General features: G+C 36.5%; 1 protein-coding gene across 1 annotated transcript in view; it reads right to left on the minus strand.

Moving 5' to 3' along the window:
- Positions 1-1990: 1990 nt before the first annotated feature.
- The window catches only part of LOC138695180 (uncharacterized), a 28881-nt gene continuing 11625 nt past the window's right edge, over positions 1991-19246 (minus strand). Inside the window, exons 6-10 of the mRNA XM_069819639.1 lie at positions 14256-14383; positions 11593-11718; positions 8471-8635; positions 5184-5405; positions 1991-2140 (exon numbers count right to left, since the gene is read on the minus strand). Coding sequence (XP_069675740.1) covers positions 2016-2140; positions 5184-5405; positions 8471-8635; positions 11593-11718; positions 14256-14383 — 766 coding nt within the window. The 3' untranslated portion in view covers positions 1991-2015. The remainder of the gene's footprint in view (positions 2141-5183; positions 5406-8470; positions 8636-11592; positions 11719-14255; positions 14384-19246) is intronic.

Genomic DNA, 19246 nt, shown 5'->3' on the forward strand with positions numbered 1-19246 from the left:
TTAAGAAATGTAGTTGAAATAGGATGATATTGTAAACATGAATTTCAGCAATAAAATAAAAAAGAGGGAACATGAAAAAGTTAACAAGTTTATGAGTTATGAGGGAAACGCTTGATCACTGCACAGTGAACTGCCATCATTTTGAATTTTGAAAAAAAAATATATATTTTTTTTAAGTCGTAAAAATATTTTTTTCATATAACAGAAGAACAATGTTTTACACATACCAATTTTCATTATTGTACAAGATACAGTAATGGAGGAAAAAAATGTTGGATATTTCCAAAAATTTTACTGCTGTAAGTTGTACCTAACCCCTTAATGGACTGGCTATCAGGTACACACATACACACACTTACGCACATATACACACACAGACTCTCGCGCACATGCTCACACTTTCTCACACATACTTTCTCACACACACACGAGAAAGTTTCTGTGAATGAGAATGAGGTGCTAAAGGAACTAGCTAAGAAACGCAGGAAATGCACTGTGTCCGGCTTAAAAGTAAATAAAAGAAAAATGGTTGTTGGTGATTTCGTTGTACTTTAAATCACTTCGTCGCACTTTACTGTTTTCATTTCAGCACATAAAATGTTTCATTTTATCACATTGCAACACTAATGAAAATTTAAATCTGTGCTCGCCTATTCTGATTCAAGATTAATATTTCCTTGCGTGTGTTTGTCCATTTTTTTTTTTTTTTTTTTTTTTTTTTTTTTTTTTTTTTTTTTTTTACTGTCATTCCCATTTCTATTCCTCGCATATTTTGTACCTCACATGTAGTGTATGTTTTTATTTTAATACATCTATGACCATGAAGATAAGTCGATATGACTTACAAAATTCATGCTGCAGCCCACTGTGGTAACATTCTGCCGCATTTGTAGCTCGTATAGTTCGAAATTGTAATGCTTCAGACCATAATTCAGGAGGGCGGGGAGGAGGTTCATATTTCAATATAGTTTCCTAGCTCATCCGGGCATTTGTCTTTGCATCTGAAGCCACAGAAAACCAAGGGCAGGATGAGTTGTCGTACTAGTGAGCTAATAATTGGCTTATTTTGTGACTATAATAATAATTGCTCAGCAGCACAAACATTCATCGGCCATTATGAGGGGTTGACTACTTTTTAATTACATATTTTGTTATAAAGTATAATTATGCAATTTAGTGATTTTGTGCATCCTGAAACGAAAGAAAAGCTGTGCGTTATTCATATTACTGATCACTACGCAGTCCGCACTATAGTGACGTCGTTATTAAACTTTTTTTTTAAAGAGCTTCTGAGCGTCACTGTGTCCCTCCAGGTCATCATAATATATGCCGTGCTGGACGTTGTAGTTCCATGCTAGCACATGTAAAACGCATTTTGATCGTTTGTGTTTATCTAATTTCGAACTTTAATTACCTAAGTTAAATATTATTTAGAAAGAGAAATCACTTTTATATTTTAAAAAATGTTATTTCTTTTCTTATTTAAATGTATTCCGAAGGTAATATTTCTCTATGACATTTTGTCTTTGAGACACCCACACTGCTGCAAAATAATTCTTCTGGTGCCAAAAAACAGAATTAGCATGATTTTAGCAGAAGGATTGATAACGAATCTTTTACAATGGAAAAGAATCCGTGTTCTACTGTACTAGACAACTGCCACTTTTCAAGATCAAAATGTCTGATCCAGCTTTAATCATTTATAATGGCGCACTACCTATACAGGTAGTTCTTGCAATTAATTTTTCGAGAAGTAATAAATAATTCCTGATGAATGAGTTTTTAGGCATTCACGGTGACTGTGATCAGAATTAGGTTTTTGGGCCAAGTTCCAGGACTAAGTGATATACCCAAAACCTAATTCTGAATTACAGTGGCATTTGTCTAAACCGTTACTGAAAAATCAACGGATATTTCAGTTAAGAGTAAGAAATAAAATACACTTGAAAAGATATTGTAGACCTAATTGTAAAAAGTTTGGTATAAAATATATAATTTATTTGATGACTATGTTTTTATACATCCAGATTATTTGTGCATGGCTGTTGAACGTAGTTCAAGCAGAATCCTCTGTTGCCGACATCATTTGGGGCCTCCACGTTGTTGGTGTGAACTGTAAGTCTGAATGGTTTCACAGTACCTGTAAAAACAAGACCAAACCGATACATCTTTTATCCAAACAAATACATTTGAACGTTACCAGTGGCGAAGTTCTTAAGAGACTTTTGATGCTTAGCTTACCCAAAAAATTTTAGTTATACCTAATAACGATAGTCTTTAAGTTCATAATAATGATATATCATAACACTTGGTTTCACTCTGATCCTTGCATATGTAAGTTCACTGTTGACAGTCATTCCAGTATGGAGAGTTCAGTTCGAGGTTTATGACAAGCCTCTAAAAAAAAGGCATGACTACGACCTTGACTCACAAGCTTGAGGGGGAACCAGGGAGAGGGTATCAATTCATTAAATCTCTGTACGAAACGAGATTGGCCTTTTGTCATAATAGGCCTAATACGTCACGCTATACTAGTGTTCACTGAATTCACTACGTTGTTGAGTGTTAGTTTAATCAAAAGTGCATGTGTGTGTTACATATTAATTTTGTGTAAAATGGCTCATACTGACAGAACATTAAGATCATTATTTGTAGAATTAAAAGGAAAACCATTTTAAAGTTGGACATGTGAAACAAAATGTGCTTAGTAAGATAGGAGATCGACACCATATTTACATATTAAAATAGCGGATGGAGGAAGACAAAATAGAAATTTTCAAATGTCATTGTATAAGAAATATCCTTGGCTGATAGAGTACTCTGAGACAAATAAGTTATGCTTTAGCTACCTGTATTCTGTTTGGGGGTGAAAATGAGTGGTCATCGCAAAAATTTTTTATAGAAAAGCCGAGAAACGTCTGCTGTATAAAAAGGTATAAGGTGAGCAGTTCAGACAACCCAGTATTTTGCCACTGAACATTACACTATTTTCAGTTACATGTTTATGAACACATCTCAGTATATTGCAGTTACAGTGCTGCAATTTATTTTATTTAAAATCGATACTGCTGTCAGATAATATGCTCAATAAATTACATCACCCTTACTTAAAGACAGAGGCATCGATGCCAATTGTAGGTATTTCTACAGTTATTTGATTCGAGGAATATTCCCCATAGACATTTCAAGGAATTGACCTCCAAGGAATGTTATTCCGTGAGATTATTTCCTTGCTGTCCTGCAGCCAACAATTATGACACATCCGAAAGTTTAGTGCTTACTGCAATGTACTTCAATGTTAGAATAAATTCTGTTGTGCTTGTTTATGACCAAAGATGTAGTTTCTAACCATGTGTAATCCACTGTCACTGAGCTGCATTTGTTCAACTGAGTTTTCTTGTAATCTGCTGTCGCTAACTTAGGCAAAAGACTGCAACAGCATTCTTCCTGGGCTGGTCGTGTACACTGGAGAGTTCACTATACCATTGCTTGGTGGAAGCTCGTTCTGTTACTTCGAAATTATTATTATAATTTAATCCAAATTATTAGTTATCCGTTACTTGCACAACTTCAAACAGTTTCTTTACAATTAGTTTTATTTGTGCTCTGTCTGGATTGACTTGAATGAACATATTTTACAGTTCGAGTTATAATATTAATCCTCCAATCACCACCCCTACATTGCTCATGATCTTTTCAACCCTCCCTCAACCACCATCTCTACAATGCTCTTTACTCGTTCCTAAAACGTATAGTGAGACGAAGTACGAAGTATTGCAACAAGACAGAGCATATAGCTGTCTTCCCCTGCATTAACAAAAGAAAAAGTAAAAATCTAAAATGCAGTACAGTATTTAGTTTTGTCCAGCTTTCATTTCATCCTTAAATTATCAACCAATTGGTTTCATATATACTAATATTAGGCATTCACATTACTTTAAGTTCAGTATGAGAAACAATTTATTATTATCACGAAAAAGGAGTCCACCATCACAAGCCTCCATTGTGTCTGCGGCAGCGAAACACGAGTGCAGCGGGCTTCAGAGCAGGCTGAGATGACGTCACAGGGCATCGAGTTGGCGACCACTGATATAGAATATGAAATTTGATTTATATTGGAGGACTTTGGATTTTCCATCCAACTACTCCTTGAGGGTTGAAATCAGGGGAAAACAAACACATTTCATCATCATCATCATCATCATCCAATGTTTTCTAGGTCTTCCAACTTCTCTTTTCCCAGGTGGATGATAATCCAACATAATTTTCAGTAGTCTGGAATGTTGCATCCTTTCTTTCCAATCGTATTACAGTATGTGCTCCAAAAATCGCAGGTTTTCAAATTGTGCTTCGATCAGAGATCTTCACAATTTCCTTCACCTCTTAAGTCATCCCTTGGAGTGTCATATTATGATGACCAGTTAGATTTACAAATCAAGGGTACTTGCCGATCCGGAGTTGTGCTCGGGCGTGGGTTCGATTCCTGCTTGGGTTGGTTTTTTCCGAGGTTTTCCCCAACCGTAAGGCGAATGTCAGGTAATCTATGGCGAATCCTCGGTCTCATCTCGCCAAATACCATCTCGCTGTCACTAATTCTATCGACGTTAAATAACTTAGTACTTGATACAGCATCGCTAAATAACCAACTAAAAAAACAAATCAAGAGGCTGCATAAAAATAGACCATATGAAATTAATATGTAAGATAAATATATAAAAAATTAGTTAAGAGATAAAATCATTTAGACAAAGCTGGAGGCAAAATTCGAATTGTATGAATAGCTACTGGAAGAATACCTCCAATGTTAGCCAATATAAAGCTCAGGGAAAAGAGATTTGGACTCCTATATAAAAGAGGAAGTGAAGACGGAACAGTCATACTGCCTAATCCTTAGAGTATAGTAGAAGAAGAAGAAGAAGAAGAAGAAGAAGAAGAAATCTCATTGTAAACGAGAAATAACAAAATAACAACATAATATGTAACAATATAAGAGCTCTATCATGGAAATTTTTGCAGATTTAGTAGTCTACATGCGTTATTGATTTCTTCTGTTAAGCATTCGTTCTAAGAAGGGCAGTACTCGGAGAAAGCCTGCTCCACAACCGCTGTATCTACTAGAAATTTCACTAAATATATCGGGATTCGAACACTGGACTTTACAAAAGGTTGCAGTGCTAACTCACTTATGATTGTAGACGGCGTGGTCGAGATCTCGGTGTTGAAGGTGCCGCCACAGATGCGGTCTATGCAGGCCGGCAGCCCAGTCCTGCCGACGTTGGTGGCGCAAGGGATGATGATCCAGTCGGCGTTGCAGGAGTTGGGGCCCAGCGTGCCGGTGCTTGAGCTCACTGCGCTCTGCCCCTGCGTGTTACCCGACATCGTGAAGGCGTGCGTCCTGTTGTTCACTGCAATACCGCACATCCAGAACTGTTATTGTACTAAATAATATGTATGTCCAACGAGAGTTGGGATCTGATGTTGAACTGGCCAATGCCTCAATTGATATTCTTTTGCAGATGCAACGAGAGTTTAACAGGAATGCTGTATTGCTGCTTCTGTCGCTGAACCTTGCCTGCTACTTTTTATGCTAGAGTTCATAATCTATCCCTATTTTATACATTTTTAACATATTATATACTTTTCATTTTTTTCTCTCTGGAAATATCAAAGATATCTGCATGAAATTTTTCATGTAAATTTATCATAGCATACTGAATAAATATTCAAAAGTGCATTGATTGGTTACATAATTTGATAACACTACATATCTTAAAATATAATAATAAGCAAAACAATGTTACTACATTAAACTACCGGTACCACTATCTGTAAAATGCATGGAACAAAAGATATAAAATTTTGCATTACATTTGGAATTGATGATTCTTCATTTTTTGCTAGTTTTATATAAGATAGGTGGAAAAACTTGCATTCTAGAAATAATTTTTATTGAATAAATTGATTAATATATAATTATAAAATTTCATTAATTGATTTTTCATTTGAATGATTTCAATAGTATCAATAAGACATACAGTACAACAATTTCCTCCTCATTCCTGATAGAAGGAAATGAGCAATTCTTCCATGTGATTCATATATCCAGAGATATTGGTACTTTAATGCAACATTGTTTTATTTTATTTATCCAGAATTAAAATTTTTATTGTGATCAAACTAGTTAACCAATTTCAGTGTATTTTTGGATATCTATTATGCTATGATAAATTTATATGCAATATTTCATGTAGATATATTTGATATTTCTAGGAAAAAAATAAAAAGCATACATGTTAATAATGTAGAAGACTCACGTCTGGGTCCCTTTAATGCAGAATAATATATAACGTAAACCTAAAGCTTTCATGTCTAATATATTTCAATATCCTTTCCATTTTTCAACTTTCTGTCTAACTAACTCTTGAAATACAATACTTCATAGATTCGAGATACAGCACATTATTACAGACTGTAGGTAAATTTCAGTATTAAAAAGAAGAGACAGTGTAAAAAAAAGGGATTAATTTTTCTATTGCAGAGCACGTTTTCTCCCTTTTCAAAATTACTTTGTACAAATTTAGCAACATTTCTGTAGTTTTGCTCACCACTTATCACAACTGAATTTTTAATTCCTTTATCTTGATACTCTTTACAGAATTTTAATTTGAAATGCCAGCCACTTGGTGTTCTGAAAACTATTTGTATATTCGTTTTCAAGTCATAAATTGGATAGTCCGTACAGTGCCAATGTTGTAAAAGATATTACAATAATCTTCGTGTTTAGTAATGGTGTCCAGCTTCTTCATTTCCTTCTCAGTTCTACAAAAAATTCTATCTGGTGTGATAAAGAAAATGAAGCCCAGTCATTTTACCTAACTATTCAATGAAGTCTTTCTTAGCATATCTTTTCACTTTATATTTCTTGCTACGTGTCTCCCCTGATCTTTTATCCTCTGGTGGAAGCCCAGTTTCTAATTGCTGCTTACGTAGAAGTGACACCCAATCCTATGAGACTTGCAAGATTCGTAAGAAAGTTTGTCGGCAAATTGGTAGAACACGACCTGCTTCCATCCCTGGATGTCTCACTGTTCTCTTAACAAAATGTGTTTTAGGATAATCAGCTGCTTTATTCAATATGAATGCATATTGAACCAACTTTTAAGAGACTCTCTTTCATTCATGGCCTGGCTCTGATGGCGAAATTTCTATGTGCTGTTCTATGAAAATTGTACTTTTGTAAAAGGCTCATACAACAAGTCAGCACGTTGTAACAATCTGCACAGCTCTGGTACATCAAGATAATGCAGCATATTATTGTTCTGCTAAAGTTCCATTGTTGATTTTCCTACTAGTAGTTCGCACACTAAAGAATTATGGTATACTAAAAACAAACACCAGTACAGGGTAGCAGAACTGGGGAAGAGAGGGGTGGAAGCTTGGGGAAAGAGTTCGTTCCTCCATCCACAAGGCCGAAGCCTTCAATGATGTTTGTGTGACTTTGGCAAACATACTGTTCTATCTTCTCTTCTACCCCTACCGTACAATGACGCGAGAGTTGAAGGGAAGGGATGAGTTACGTGTTCCAGCTTACGACGTATGCTTCAATTGTAACATAGTTTTGCATCCCTGCACTAGTGACATAGAGAAATCACACACTTTCCTTATCCTGAGGAAAGATATCGGCTTCTGGAATGTTGCTGCCTTCATAATTCATAGGCCTACAATGTAAGTGTAAATGTCGGACTTTAGAATAAACTGCTTATGTCGAATTTTGGAACAATACCTTAACAAATAAGTCGGGTTTTGTAAAAACACTACATTTTAAATGTTCGCGTAGGCTTCCGCGGCTGGTGTACTTGGTCTGTGGATAAACTTCGGGACTTATACCGCGTTGTCTTGGTGTTGTTGGCTGACGTTTCGACCGTTGTTTCACTATTTCCTTATCCAACTGCTCTGAAGATGAGCACAACACAGTGGTTGAAACGTCAGCCACCAACATCAAGACAACGCGACAAAGCTCCGAAGTTTATCCACAGACCATCTACATTTTAAAGCTTAATTTATGTTATAGGCCTAAATATCGAGTTTTAGAAGATACAGAAATGTTTTTTCAATGCATTTTAACCCAAATAGGTATAAGAAATTATCGCAACTCATTTTTTATAAAAATGGCAGATGTCGACTTTTGGAACTATACACCTCTGAGTAACCTCAGATTCACACACTTTGTAAAACGCAGGAGGGAAAATGTTCGCAAATAACTAGGCGTAAATCCTGTTTCGTAGGTGCGTTATTGCAGTTCTTCATTTAACAATCTCCTTAAATTATAGGCCTAGTAATCAGAAATGGTGAAACGATGATAGAATCAATGGTAAGGAAAATCTAAATACTCATTGAAACCTGCCTTCAACCGCTTAACTCGCCAACTGTCTCACTGACTGAACTACTGTACTATAAGAATGCAACTCACCCGAATCGGGACAGGATGTATACTGGATGCCGCAAAAGTTCCTCTCCATGCGGATACAAATGCTATAGTCCTGCTTGGATAATTGCAGGCCTGCTCCGGGGTCGTAGTTGAAGGACTTGATCTGTCCCGATACTCCTGTGAAATACTGCAGACAACCCTCTTCCGCTGAAATAATAATAATAATAATAATAATAATAATAATAATAATAATAATAATAGTAATAATAATAATAATAATAATAATAATAATAATAATAATAATAAATCTGTTGGTATTGTTTTGAAACATATTTCAAGAATCATTTTAGCTACATATTTATTTGCGATATACTCGCATAGTAGACCTATACAATATACAAGGTGTTCCGTTCAAACCTCCCACATTTTAATTAATCATTACTAACAAGGTATACCAAATTATGGAATGCGAGTCGTTCTATAACTCAAAGAATTTTTATTTAATGAATTTGATCACTCACTGTGTTGCGCCGCAATCGCATAAAGCAAAATGGCGACTCTGCAGCAGCGCGCACAATCTGTATTCTGGTATGCAGAGACAAAATCAATCATTACAGTGCAAAGAAATTACCGGAGAGAATATGAAGGAGATGCACCTGATGGGAAAACGTTGAACTGCTAGGATGCCTGGGGAAATTATTTATTCTGACTTCTCTGATATTCCGTTCGAATTTCTTCCATCTTCTCTTCTGAAACATGTCGACGAGAACCTCCGAATAGTTTTTTTTAGCTCTTCCAGTTTCCAGAAACTTTTCACACTATGCCTTAGTGGTTTTCCCATCAGGTGCATTTCCTCCATATTCTCTACGGTAATTTATTTACACTATAATGATTGATTTCGTCTCTACATACCAGAGACATATTGTGCACGCTGCTGCGGAGTCGCCATTTTGCTTTATGCGATTACGGCGCAACATACCGTGCGTTTTTTTTAAAGCACTTCATGCCTTTGCTGCAGCAAGATGAGGCTCGAAAAAAACGCAATTAGGTCAGCTGACTGCAAAATGGTGGACAATTAATATTGATATCTATTACTGTAGTAATAAATTTAATCTTAAAAGAACCGAACATGTTAAATAGTTTCGACTTCCATGATAATTACATAGAATTATTATTACTAGACGATTTTAACAATAATAAACGTTGCAAAAGACCAAAACATGCATTCCGTCATGATGGATTGTGCAGCAAACTCGTAAAGCGATGTTTTGATTTGCTGCACTGCTGCTGCATCGCGACGGTGAAGCAAATGTAATAAAAGAAGACCCACAAATTACCTGCACTTTGTTTACGTTTTCACTGTGCCTAAACGAGACGCTCTACTGTATTCATCGATGGTATTGTGGACAGTCGTATTATCACTCGACATGGCAATTCGAGTGATAGTCGGAGTGCAGTGTAGTGACATAGACTCCGATCTTGACGACATTTAACATTGTCTTCAGACAGATAACCCGGTAGAATGGACGTAAGTAAATCTAATCTGGTATCTACTTTATTTTCTGTTAATTGTCAGACTCTGTTACTCTATCATTAGTCATTGTAATGGTGGATTGCTGTCTACTGTTAGCAAAGTGACTACATTTATTGAAGTACTGTAGGATCACTTCTCCCCATTTCTTATCACTTCTGCAACTAGTGGAAGAGAGCCAACTGACTGCGCTCTGCTTCCCTACTCCGGATTTCAAGTTAATACTTCCTCTGAAACAATATTAACAGAGCAGAATTACTATTTCTCTCTAACAGTGGCGGAGATCTCTGGAACATCCAGTTTGGCAAAAGCCAGTGGCATACTACTGTCAGCACATTTCGAATTGGCGGATCACGGTCAAGTAATGGACTGCATTTGCCACGCGTGCTTACCCTATTCCTGGACCATTCTCATTAACTAAAGTCAGTTGGGACAGCTGGGATTACCAGTGCTTCAATTCACAGTTTTTAGTTCAGTGACTCGTGCGTAGTTTGTACGTTTGTACATAACCTTGATCCGCCAATTCGAAATGCGCTGAGTATAGGTAGAGTATTTTCGATGCTATTCGATTAACTTTCAGTTAGCGAGATTCCCTAGCATGGGAAAGATGGTCGGCTGGCGAGATGCGCTGGCATTTGACGACGGCTTGTAATGTGTTATACTGGGTGTTCATTTCAAAGTGTGTCATGACGTCTCTGTTGTTGGGTCACCGATTTGAAGCGAGTTTCAGCTTATATGTTAGAGAAGTTGCCTATTATTTAAGGCGTTCTTCAATCTGAACTTGAGAACGTGTACGGTATAACTTGAACGTCGTAGCAACAGATGGCGGTCTGTACGGTCTGTGTGCTACCAAAACCTCTTTCGAACTGTGTTTTGCTCCGGCAAGTCGTACGGAGGGTATTTGTTATCATCGGTTGCGTACGGTAACATTCCACAACACAAATCAAATGCTCCGTGTCCATGTTGACCGTCGAAGTTAATGTCAACAAATACATAAGTAATCGTCTTAACCCTCTCCCCATATCCCGACAGTACGTATTTCCAATCACATTCCTGCCACTACCGGCGTTACTGTACGTATCGGTACGTACTCTTCAGAATGAACGCCGTACTTGCTAGGCAACTTCTCTGCCTTATAGGTTATACACTTCTGCGGAAGTGTAGGAAGATTGAATTCTCTAGGCTCATCGGCTAGCCACATGACGGTATACAGCGAGCCATGACACATTTTGAACTGAACACCCAGTAGACGTTAGTAAGTTAACTACTTAAGGTATTTCTGTGGCATCCCCTACCCGAAGTTGATTTCACTCATAACTTATTCTCCGAGATTATACATATTTATAAAGGGTCTGAATGTCGATGGACTTCCATCTGCCCTTCCATATATACATGCACAAAGGTCTATACATAAAAACAATTTATAATGAATAAGAAAACGTTTTTCAGTTTCTACAATACTTTCTGCTTTTGAGTATTTCAACATATAATATTACAATAAAATTGTTTTTCTTTTAATTCCGGACTTGCTATTCCATTAACTTAGTTATAACAATATAAATAAACATAGCTGTCTTGTAACTTAATCAATTCAGAGTTTATTGAAACTACATATTGCTTCAGCTATTCTCACCTCTATAGATCGTGTTGCATGGAATCTGGCAGATCTTGACTTTCCAATTCCGTGGGAAGGACGGTCCACTAGTAACGAAGTTGAGAGTCACGGGATTGGTGTTCCCTATCCCTGCATCTATGTACACTGCAACATACGATTACATTGCGGGTAACATACAATAATTCAATATTTAATGTAATGTTATAGCGTCAAGATGGTGACATCCTCGTGCAAATTGTTATTAGACACCACTTATGAAACCTATATCAACGAGTCGGTCTGAGTAGTGTAGTCGGTATAGCGCTGGCCTTCTGTGCTCGAAGTTGCGGGTTCGATCCCGGCCCAGGTCGATGACATTTAAGTGTGCTTAAATGCAACAGGCTCATGTCAGTAGATTTACTGGCATGTAAAAGAACTCCTGCGTGACAAAATTTCAGCACACCGGCGACGCTGATATAACCTCCGCAATTGCGAGCGTCGTTAAATAAACCATAATTTAATTTAAATTTATATCAACGATAATGTCATGTCGTTAGCCTCACGAAGGAACAAGACGTTTTAGGTTTTCATTTTACAAGTAAGGGATGTTCGCGTTTTGGTATAGCTTTAATCTACTTAATAATGTAAAATCTAAAACATGTATAGTGGTGGATCCTTGTGTACTGAACTATAAATCATATTCTTGGATGATATATTCTAAATAACATGCATTTAATTATACACACAATTGTTCAAACTAGATCTTTCTACGACCAATATTTTCCAAGTGACATATCTCTAAATGTGGATACTGACGATTACTTATGACGTCACACTGCTGCGCCACACCGCAGTGAATCCGTCTTGATTTAGTTCATCACGTTACATTCACTATAATTCTTGTCCAAATCGCGAAAACTACGGTTCTTCTTTTCATAACAAAGCTTTAAGAAACTGCGAGCCTACACAACGCAAGGCATGGGGACAGCAGTGTGACGTCAGCAGCAGTGGGGGACAAAATTCATTCGCTCGTATATTGAGAATCACTTGATGATATTTTAAGTTGCGGTTTTTAATGTGTCATCAGCTCCCTGTTGTCTACAACATAGGATTTTTTTGTTCAGTTAAGCGTAGTAGTCTTTCAAACACTATTTCGTTAATTTTTTCTACTTTAGTTTCCAGCTTTCTCAGTCAGAGATTTCTGTGATCTCATGAGATGCCCTGCAGAGAAATTTATAATTTCTATAGTGACGTTGACTCTCTTTTGTCTGAAATCAAGGGAAATTGATGAGGCGAGAAACAGCTGACTGTTAACTTTAACTGAATCAAGTTCCTTTCTTGTGTCAAATATGTATTACAACTCCTGGCATAAGAAGGGAAGTGAAAGGGACTGAGAAATCCCCGCCCAAGTCTTTTTGCTTACACCGTCTTATAAATAAACACACAATAAGGCTCTGTGCGTCAGTGGTGGATTTTGGGCGATCAGCGAGAGCCGAAAGTTCGTAAAAACTATGACGTCCTCCTGATACAACCCGTCACTGACCTTTCTGCCTGCTCGTATCGTACCAAAACATTACAGTCTCAACCGGGGAAGGTGGAGTGGGGAGTTAAGGGGTGGTCTGCAGTGACTCAATTGAGTTAATAACGCCCAGGCCTGATCTATTATAATCAAACCTCTGACTTTATTTTCATTTCGAAGGTAGCCACTTTAAGAATCTTTATAGCTCTTTAAAATCCATCGTCCTCAGCCGGGTTCGAACACACTAACTACTAGGATCACCGAGACAAATATTCATTCAACATACTCCTAATTCCTTGTTTCCATATTTTTATTACTTCCTGCATATGACTAGTCTAATGCAACCTTAACGAGATTTACGTCCTATTTCGTTGTACAGATAGGCTATACACATTCATATGTGACAGTGCTAAAAAACTAGCTGTCAGTCTCAGCTGTAGCGAACTGTACGACACTGGAAGTCGCAGTCGAACAAAAAGAGATGGTGAGTCATGTTATTCACCAACGTTCTTCCCTTAGCCACGCCGATCATACCTTTAAACTTTGTGTCTACTTTAGCTGCTTTCTATGATGGTGAAGTTCCAGAATGTTGAATATTTCTAGAGTGCCGTTCACAAGTGTGCGGCCAAGTGTACTCAAGCGGACGACGACATTTTTTAAAATGGTATGTAAACTCTCCAAGACTGTAAATTAAGATGCAAAATTGAACTGCAAATAATTAAGTCGGTGGAAGTAGTGTGATTTGTAATATAATTGTTGTGATAAGTGCGTAAGAATAATGTAATTTTCTAGTTAAAAATAGACAAAGATGTCTACACGAAGGAACTAAGGAGTTCACAGCACATTTTTAGCTTCATAATACTTGCCAATTAAAGAAATGATACTTCTGAATGGTTCATTCTCTATTTGTATTATTCTTTTACCTTCTAACTAAATAAAAAACGTATTTTACAAACAACTTTAAATTAGTATAACTCTGAAAATATTGAGAATAGGAACTAGGCTATGTTTATATGGCATTTTTTGCTCAAAATGTCTTCAGAAATAAGCTCCGTAAAGGACGGTAAATCCTCGTGAATCATCCTGTATATTGAATATAATACAGAATAGAAAAATAAAATTCCTTAGATTTTAAATCGTACAATAAAATTATTGTGTAGTGTAAATTTAAATGTGTACTCACTGTGGTTGCCAGTATTGATGCCACAGATGGCTGGCGCAGGATTGCCACCTGCCACGATGAACTGATCATTGTTGCACATGTTGTCAACTGGTTCTGGCCCAGCTACATTGAATTGATCGAAATCTAATCTGAAATCAATGAGAACAGAGCAACAAAGGATTCATTTTTATTTCTTAGAACTGCTTAGAAATAGATCCACAGAAAGTAGAAACCCATTACAAAGTAAACTCATTTATAAATACTGCCACGGAGGCTCAGTGTTAGAGCGCTGGTCTTATAAGCCAGAGGGTCTGGGTTCAAAGCCCGCTCTACTCCGAATTTATCATTTGTATTGGGCAGAAAATAAAGGGGTTTTCTCGGGATATTCCTGTTCCCCTGTAACATCCCAACAATTCTCCATCATTCATTACGAGCGTAATGTGGATCCACCGTTTGTGGTACATTCAAGTGGTCGACACTTCTAGGCACTAGCGACATCTATGAGCTTCCTTAGAGCCAGGACAAATAACGACAAGTTAAGGGCCCTGCCATTGGACAAAAAAAAAAACTCCAATGTATTGATCTTAATAATATTGATCTATTATTTCTTTAGACTCATCAGTGTTTACTTAATTCCTATTATGACTGTAAAAAATAATTGACAATAATTATCATATTATTGGGCACTAGGGCGGCTTGTAGATAAACAAACTGCATGCACTGCAATTTGAAATCAGACAAATACTCTTGAAACACACTTCCGCTTTTCGAAAATAGCACTGATTATTTATTTCTTGTTGAGAGTTTTATTAGTGCGAACATTAAACACCACTTAATTAAAGCTTAGCATAAACCGATCCATTGACTCGTCCTTAGAAAAGTCTTGTAGCACATTAAATATTTAATGCGTGCAAAGAGTCAGAAGTGGAGTGAAACAAATGCATGCGCAGAAATAAAATTTATTTTCTTCTTCGTGTACTGGTAAGGAAAGTAGCACCGGCGCACAGTGGTCCGGATCGCTTAAAAGCTGGTCAAAAATCATTTTTTTAACTTCGATACAGAATCTTTAAATCACATTCCAATAATTCTACAATACTTGACCTTCAAAAATTACAGGTCATTTATTAACAATAACATACAGGTTTCACGATATATTTGTTCAAAAGTGACATAAATCTAACTTCTGTAATTTTACCTTAGTGATGTGATTTTAAAAGAGCCCTGATCAAGTTTTAAAATGCATAAAAATAATAGTAAATATTTTTATTATATAATGTTATATGTCTTTTCATTATACACACTAACACCTAAATTAATATTATGTTTTAATATTAATTAGATTTTTTTAAGTCAAGTATTATTTTTAATAAAGTACTTAGATATATAGAGAGTTTTAAAAAAATGTATAAATATGTACACTGTGAAACTTACACAGCTGTTAAGGGAAACCTTCGTTTAGGGAATGTTGAAGGTTTTATCTCCAAGGTTATCCAAGGGCAACCTCTACGTGCCCAGGACTACCCCTGCGCGCTGTTTCCTCAATTCTCATATGCCATAACTGTGACAGCTCATAGTCATAACTCGCGTTCTGTTTACTTTCCACTTAAAAGGGAGTTCTTTCCAAGCTGACTGAAACACTAACTGTATTCAGTCATCTTGATACGTTCAGTGGTTCAGGGAGTGTTTATTGTGCAAGTACAAAATGAATTTTTTTGTGAGTCGCCGTGAACTTCACCATAAAATTAGACAACGGAGAAACGAATCGCGTAAGCAACAAGAAAACTATATCACGTCATATTTGATTAATAAATTTGAAATTAATACTGATTCTAGTGCTACAAAAAAGTTATACAATGTCATTAGACTACATTTTTTTCTTCCGTATTATCAGCGATGGGTGAAGTGTGGTTATAGTGAAACAAATTTTTCAAACATATATTCTCATTGGTTAGATCAGTAGTGTCAGAGTTGTAAGCTCCAAAACCAGTTGTGGAGCTAGAGTCGGAGCTTGAACTTGCTTATGTTGTGGAAGCACCGGAGCACGCAACAGGCATAGTGGAGCGCTCCGCTCCGTTTAAGCTCTGTCTGACAACGCTGGGTTAGATCATGACATAACATTACCTATTGAAATTATTTCATGTGTAATAACGCCGGAAAAACATACCGATATTCCAAGCACATCGGGAAAGCTGGGTCGCGGTCGTCCTACAAAAGTATTTGGGGAATTAAGTGAAAGAAGTAAACGAAGGAAAGCAAAAGAAACGAGACAAAATGTGTCTTCTGAAGAGCTCTCTTATGCTACAGTAATGAGTTTAGGGTCAGAAGGTGATGAAACAGCAGCCAAATTGTTAAAAGAAGTAACAACCACAACACCAAGCAGAGGCAAAAGAATTCGTGATTCTTGGAGGAAAAGAAAAAAAGGAAAGTACTAGACTCACAAATGAAGAAGCTCTTTCATTAATATTAGATTCAAATCTGTCCAGACATCAGTATAAAACAATCAGAAAAATGACAGTCGCACATAACCATGATCTCTACACCAGTTATCAATCCGTTTTAGAAACTAGGAAATAAACTTACCCCCAAGGCATACAAGTGACCGAAAATGAATGTGAGGTCAATTACAGTCTCTGTTACATCAAACAGCCTTATAGAATCTTGAATATTTCACCTCTAAGTAACACGGAGAAAAACTACATGTTGCATTGTAAATGGGGTTTTGACTGCAGCTCTGGTCATTAGCAATATAAACAGACATGGCATCAAAAAGAGAAAAGTTATGAAAGTTTATTTCTTACGTCATTGGTTCCCCTGCGTTTGGTTGATACTGAAAATGGAGATGTTGCCTGGAAGAATCCCAGTCCTTCATCAACTCGATTCTGCAGACCTATTCGCCTTCATTGGGTACACGAGACAACGGAAATAGCCCAAGTAGAGAGAGAATATGTAGAAAACCAGATACAGGACTTGCAACCATTTACATTAGGTAACATCACAGTTCAGTTTTCACTACTTTTAATTATGATAGACGGGAAAATATGCAATGCATTAGCCAAGTCATCCAGTATGAAGTGCTACATCTGTGGTGCAAAAATTTCACAAATGAATAATCTTGAATTTTTACAACAGTCAGAAGATACCTCCAATTTTGTCTTTGGATTATCAATTCTACATGCACATATAAGGTTTTTTGAATGCATACTACATATATCTTACCGGATTGAATTAAAAAAATGGAAGGCAAATATACGAGATGGAAGTCGAGAAATTATGAAAAAAGAAGGAAAACTATTCAAGATGCATTCCGAAATAGATTAGGGCTTATTATAGATACACCGAAGCCTGGATATGGGACCACAAATGATGGGAACACGGCAAGAAGATTCATCGAAAATACTAAAAAGAAGCATCTAAAATAACTGGAGTTGATTATGATTTAATTTCACGATTCAGTGTGATTCTTACTACAATTTCATGTTTTCAAAATATAAGTGAATCGCGATTCAATATATACTGCAGAAAGACCGCAGAGCTGTTCTTCAAATTATACCCATGGTATTATATGCCACCAACAGTGCACAAAATTCTTATTAATGGGGCATGTATTGTAAAATCAGCTTTATTACCAATAGGAGAATTATCCGAGGAAGCAATGGAATCATTAAACAAAACTGTTCGAAGATTTCGACAAGATCACGTCAGAAAGACGTCAAGAATTACTACCAACTCTGACTTATTCCATAGACTGTTTCTTGCGTCAGACCCTTTAATTTTCAACCTAAGAGAACTCCCCAAGAAGAAGAGAACACAGTTACCACTGCAGGTGCTCCAGTTACTCTCTACACCTGAAGGGCCAACAGCGAGGACTCGGGAGATTCTGATTCTGAAGACGAGTGATGGAGGAGAGGTCCGATATAGATGAAAGTCGCTAAAATTCATTATATTTCTCATTTTAAACAATTATTTGTTGATTGGGCATGGCATAATGTAAATTGTAAGTAGGGAGATATTTTTGACCATGTTTTTTAATATTCGGACCACTGTGCGGCGCTCCTATAAGTGAAGAAAAAGTAGAGTTGTAAATAATTCTCTTTCTGTCATTGTATACTCGTAAACAGAAATTAAATTGTACTTTAAAGAAAGTGTATATGTGCTGCACGTTTGGAGTTTCGGCCACTGCTCTCGGGGAATCGTTCTGTGTAGTTGGAGTAAGTTGCGACTTATCGACATAACGCTTTAACACATAGCGTCGGCTAAGAATGAAAACCTCGTATGTCACAAAAATCAAACTTTACAGGAGGTACAAAAAAACTGTATACAGACTTCATTTTTATATTTTTTAAACATAATTGCCCAAATTTAACATTTAAATCAGAAACAGAAACGGTTGTTTTTACACTTTTTACGGATGAGTTACGAAATTATCTTCCGATTAAGCCAAGAAAGCATTTTTTAATTGAGATACGAGGTTTTCATTCTTAGCCGACAGTAATTTAAGACACTGACAAGGAAACATCTAGATTATGTGACGTTCATTATTATTATTATTATTATTATTATTATTATTATTACTATTATTATTATTATTCCGGAGGGAAAATACCTTTGGGGAGGCCGAGACGTAGATGGGAGAATAATATGAAAATGGATTTGAGGGAGGTGGTATATGATTGTAGAGACTGGATTAATCTTGCTCAGAATAGGGATCAATGGCGGGCTTATGTGAGGGCGACAATGAACCTCCGGGTTCCTTAAAAGCCATAAGTAAGTAAGTGTTGTTATTATTATTATTATTATTATTATTATTATTATTATTATTATTATCATCTTCCTCAATCAGTTTGTGAGGATTATAAATCAACATTAGATATTCACAATGAGAGGGACTTAATTACGTAGTGTAAGGCAACATAGGACAAACAAGAGAAGGGTTGCATAGACCTATTTAGTTTCTAATCCCAAAGAGAAAGATATGCGAGTGAATTTCAATCTATTATAGGAAGTAAAACCCA

This window comes from Periplaneta americana, chromosome 2, assembly GCF_040183065.1.
Source record: "Periplaneta americana isolate PAMFEO1 chromosome 2, P.americana_PAMFEO1_priV1, whole genome shotgun sequence".
Lineage (NCBI taxonomy): Eukaryota > Metazoa > Arthropoda > Insecta > Blattodea > Blattidae > Periplaneta > Periplaneta americana.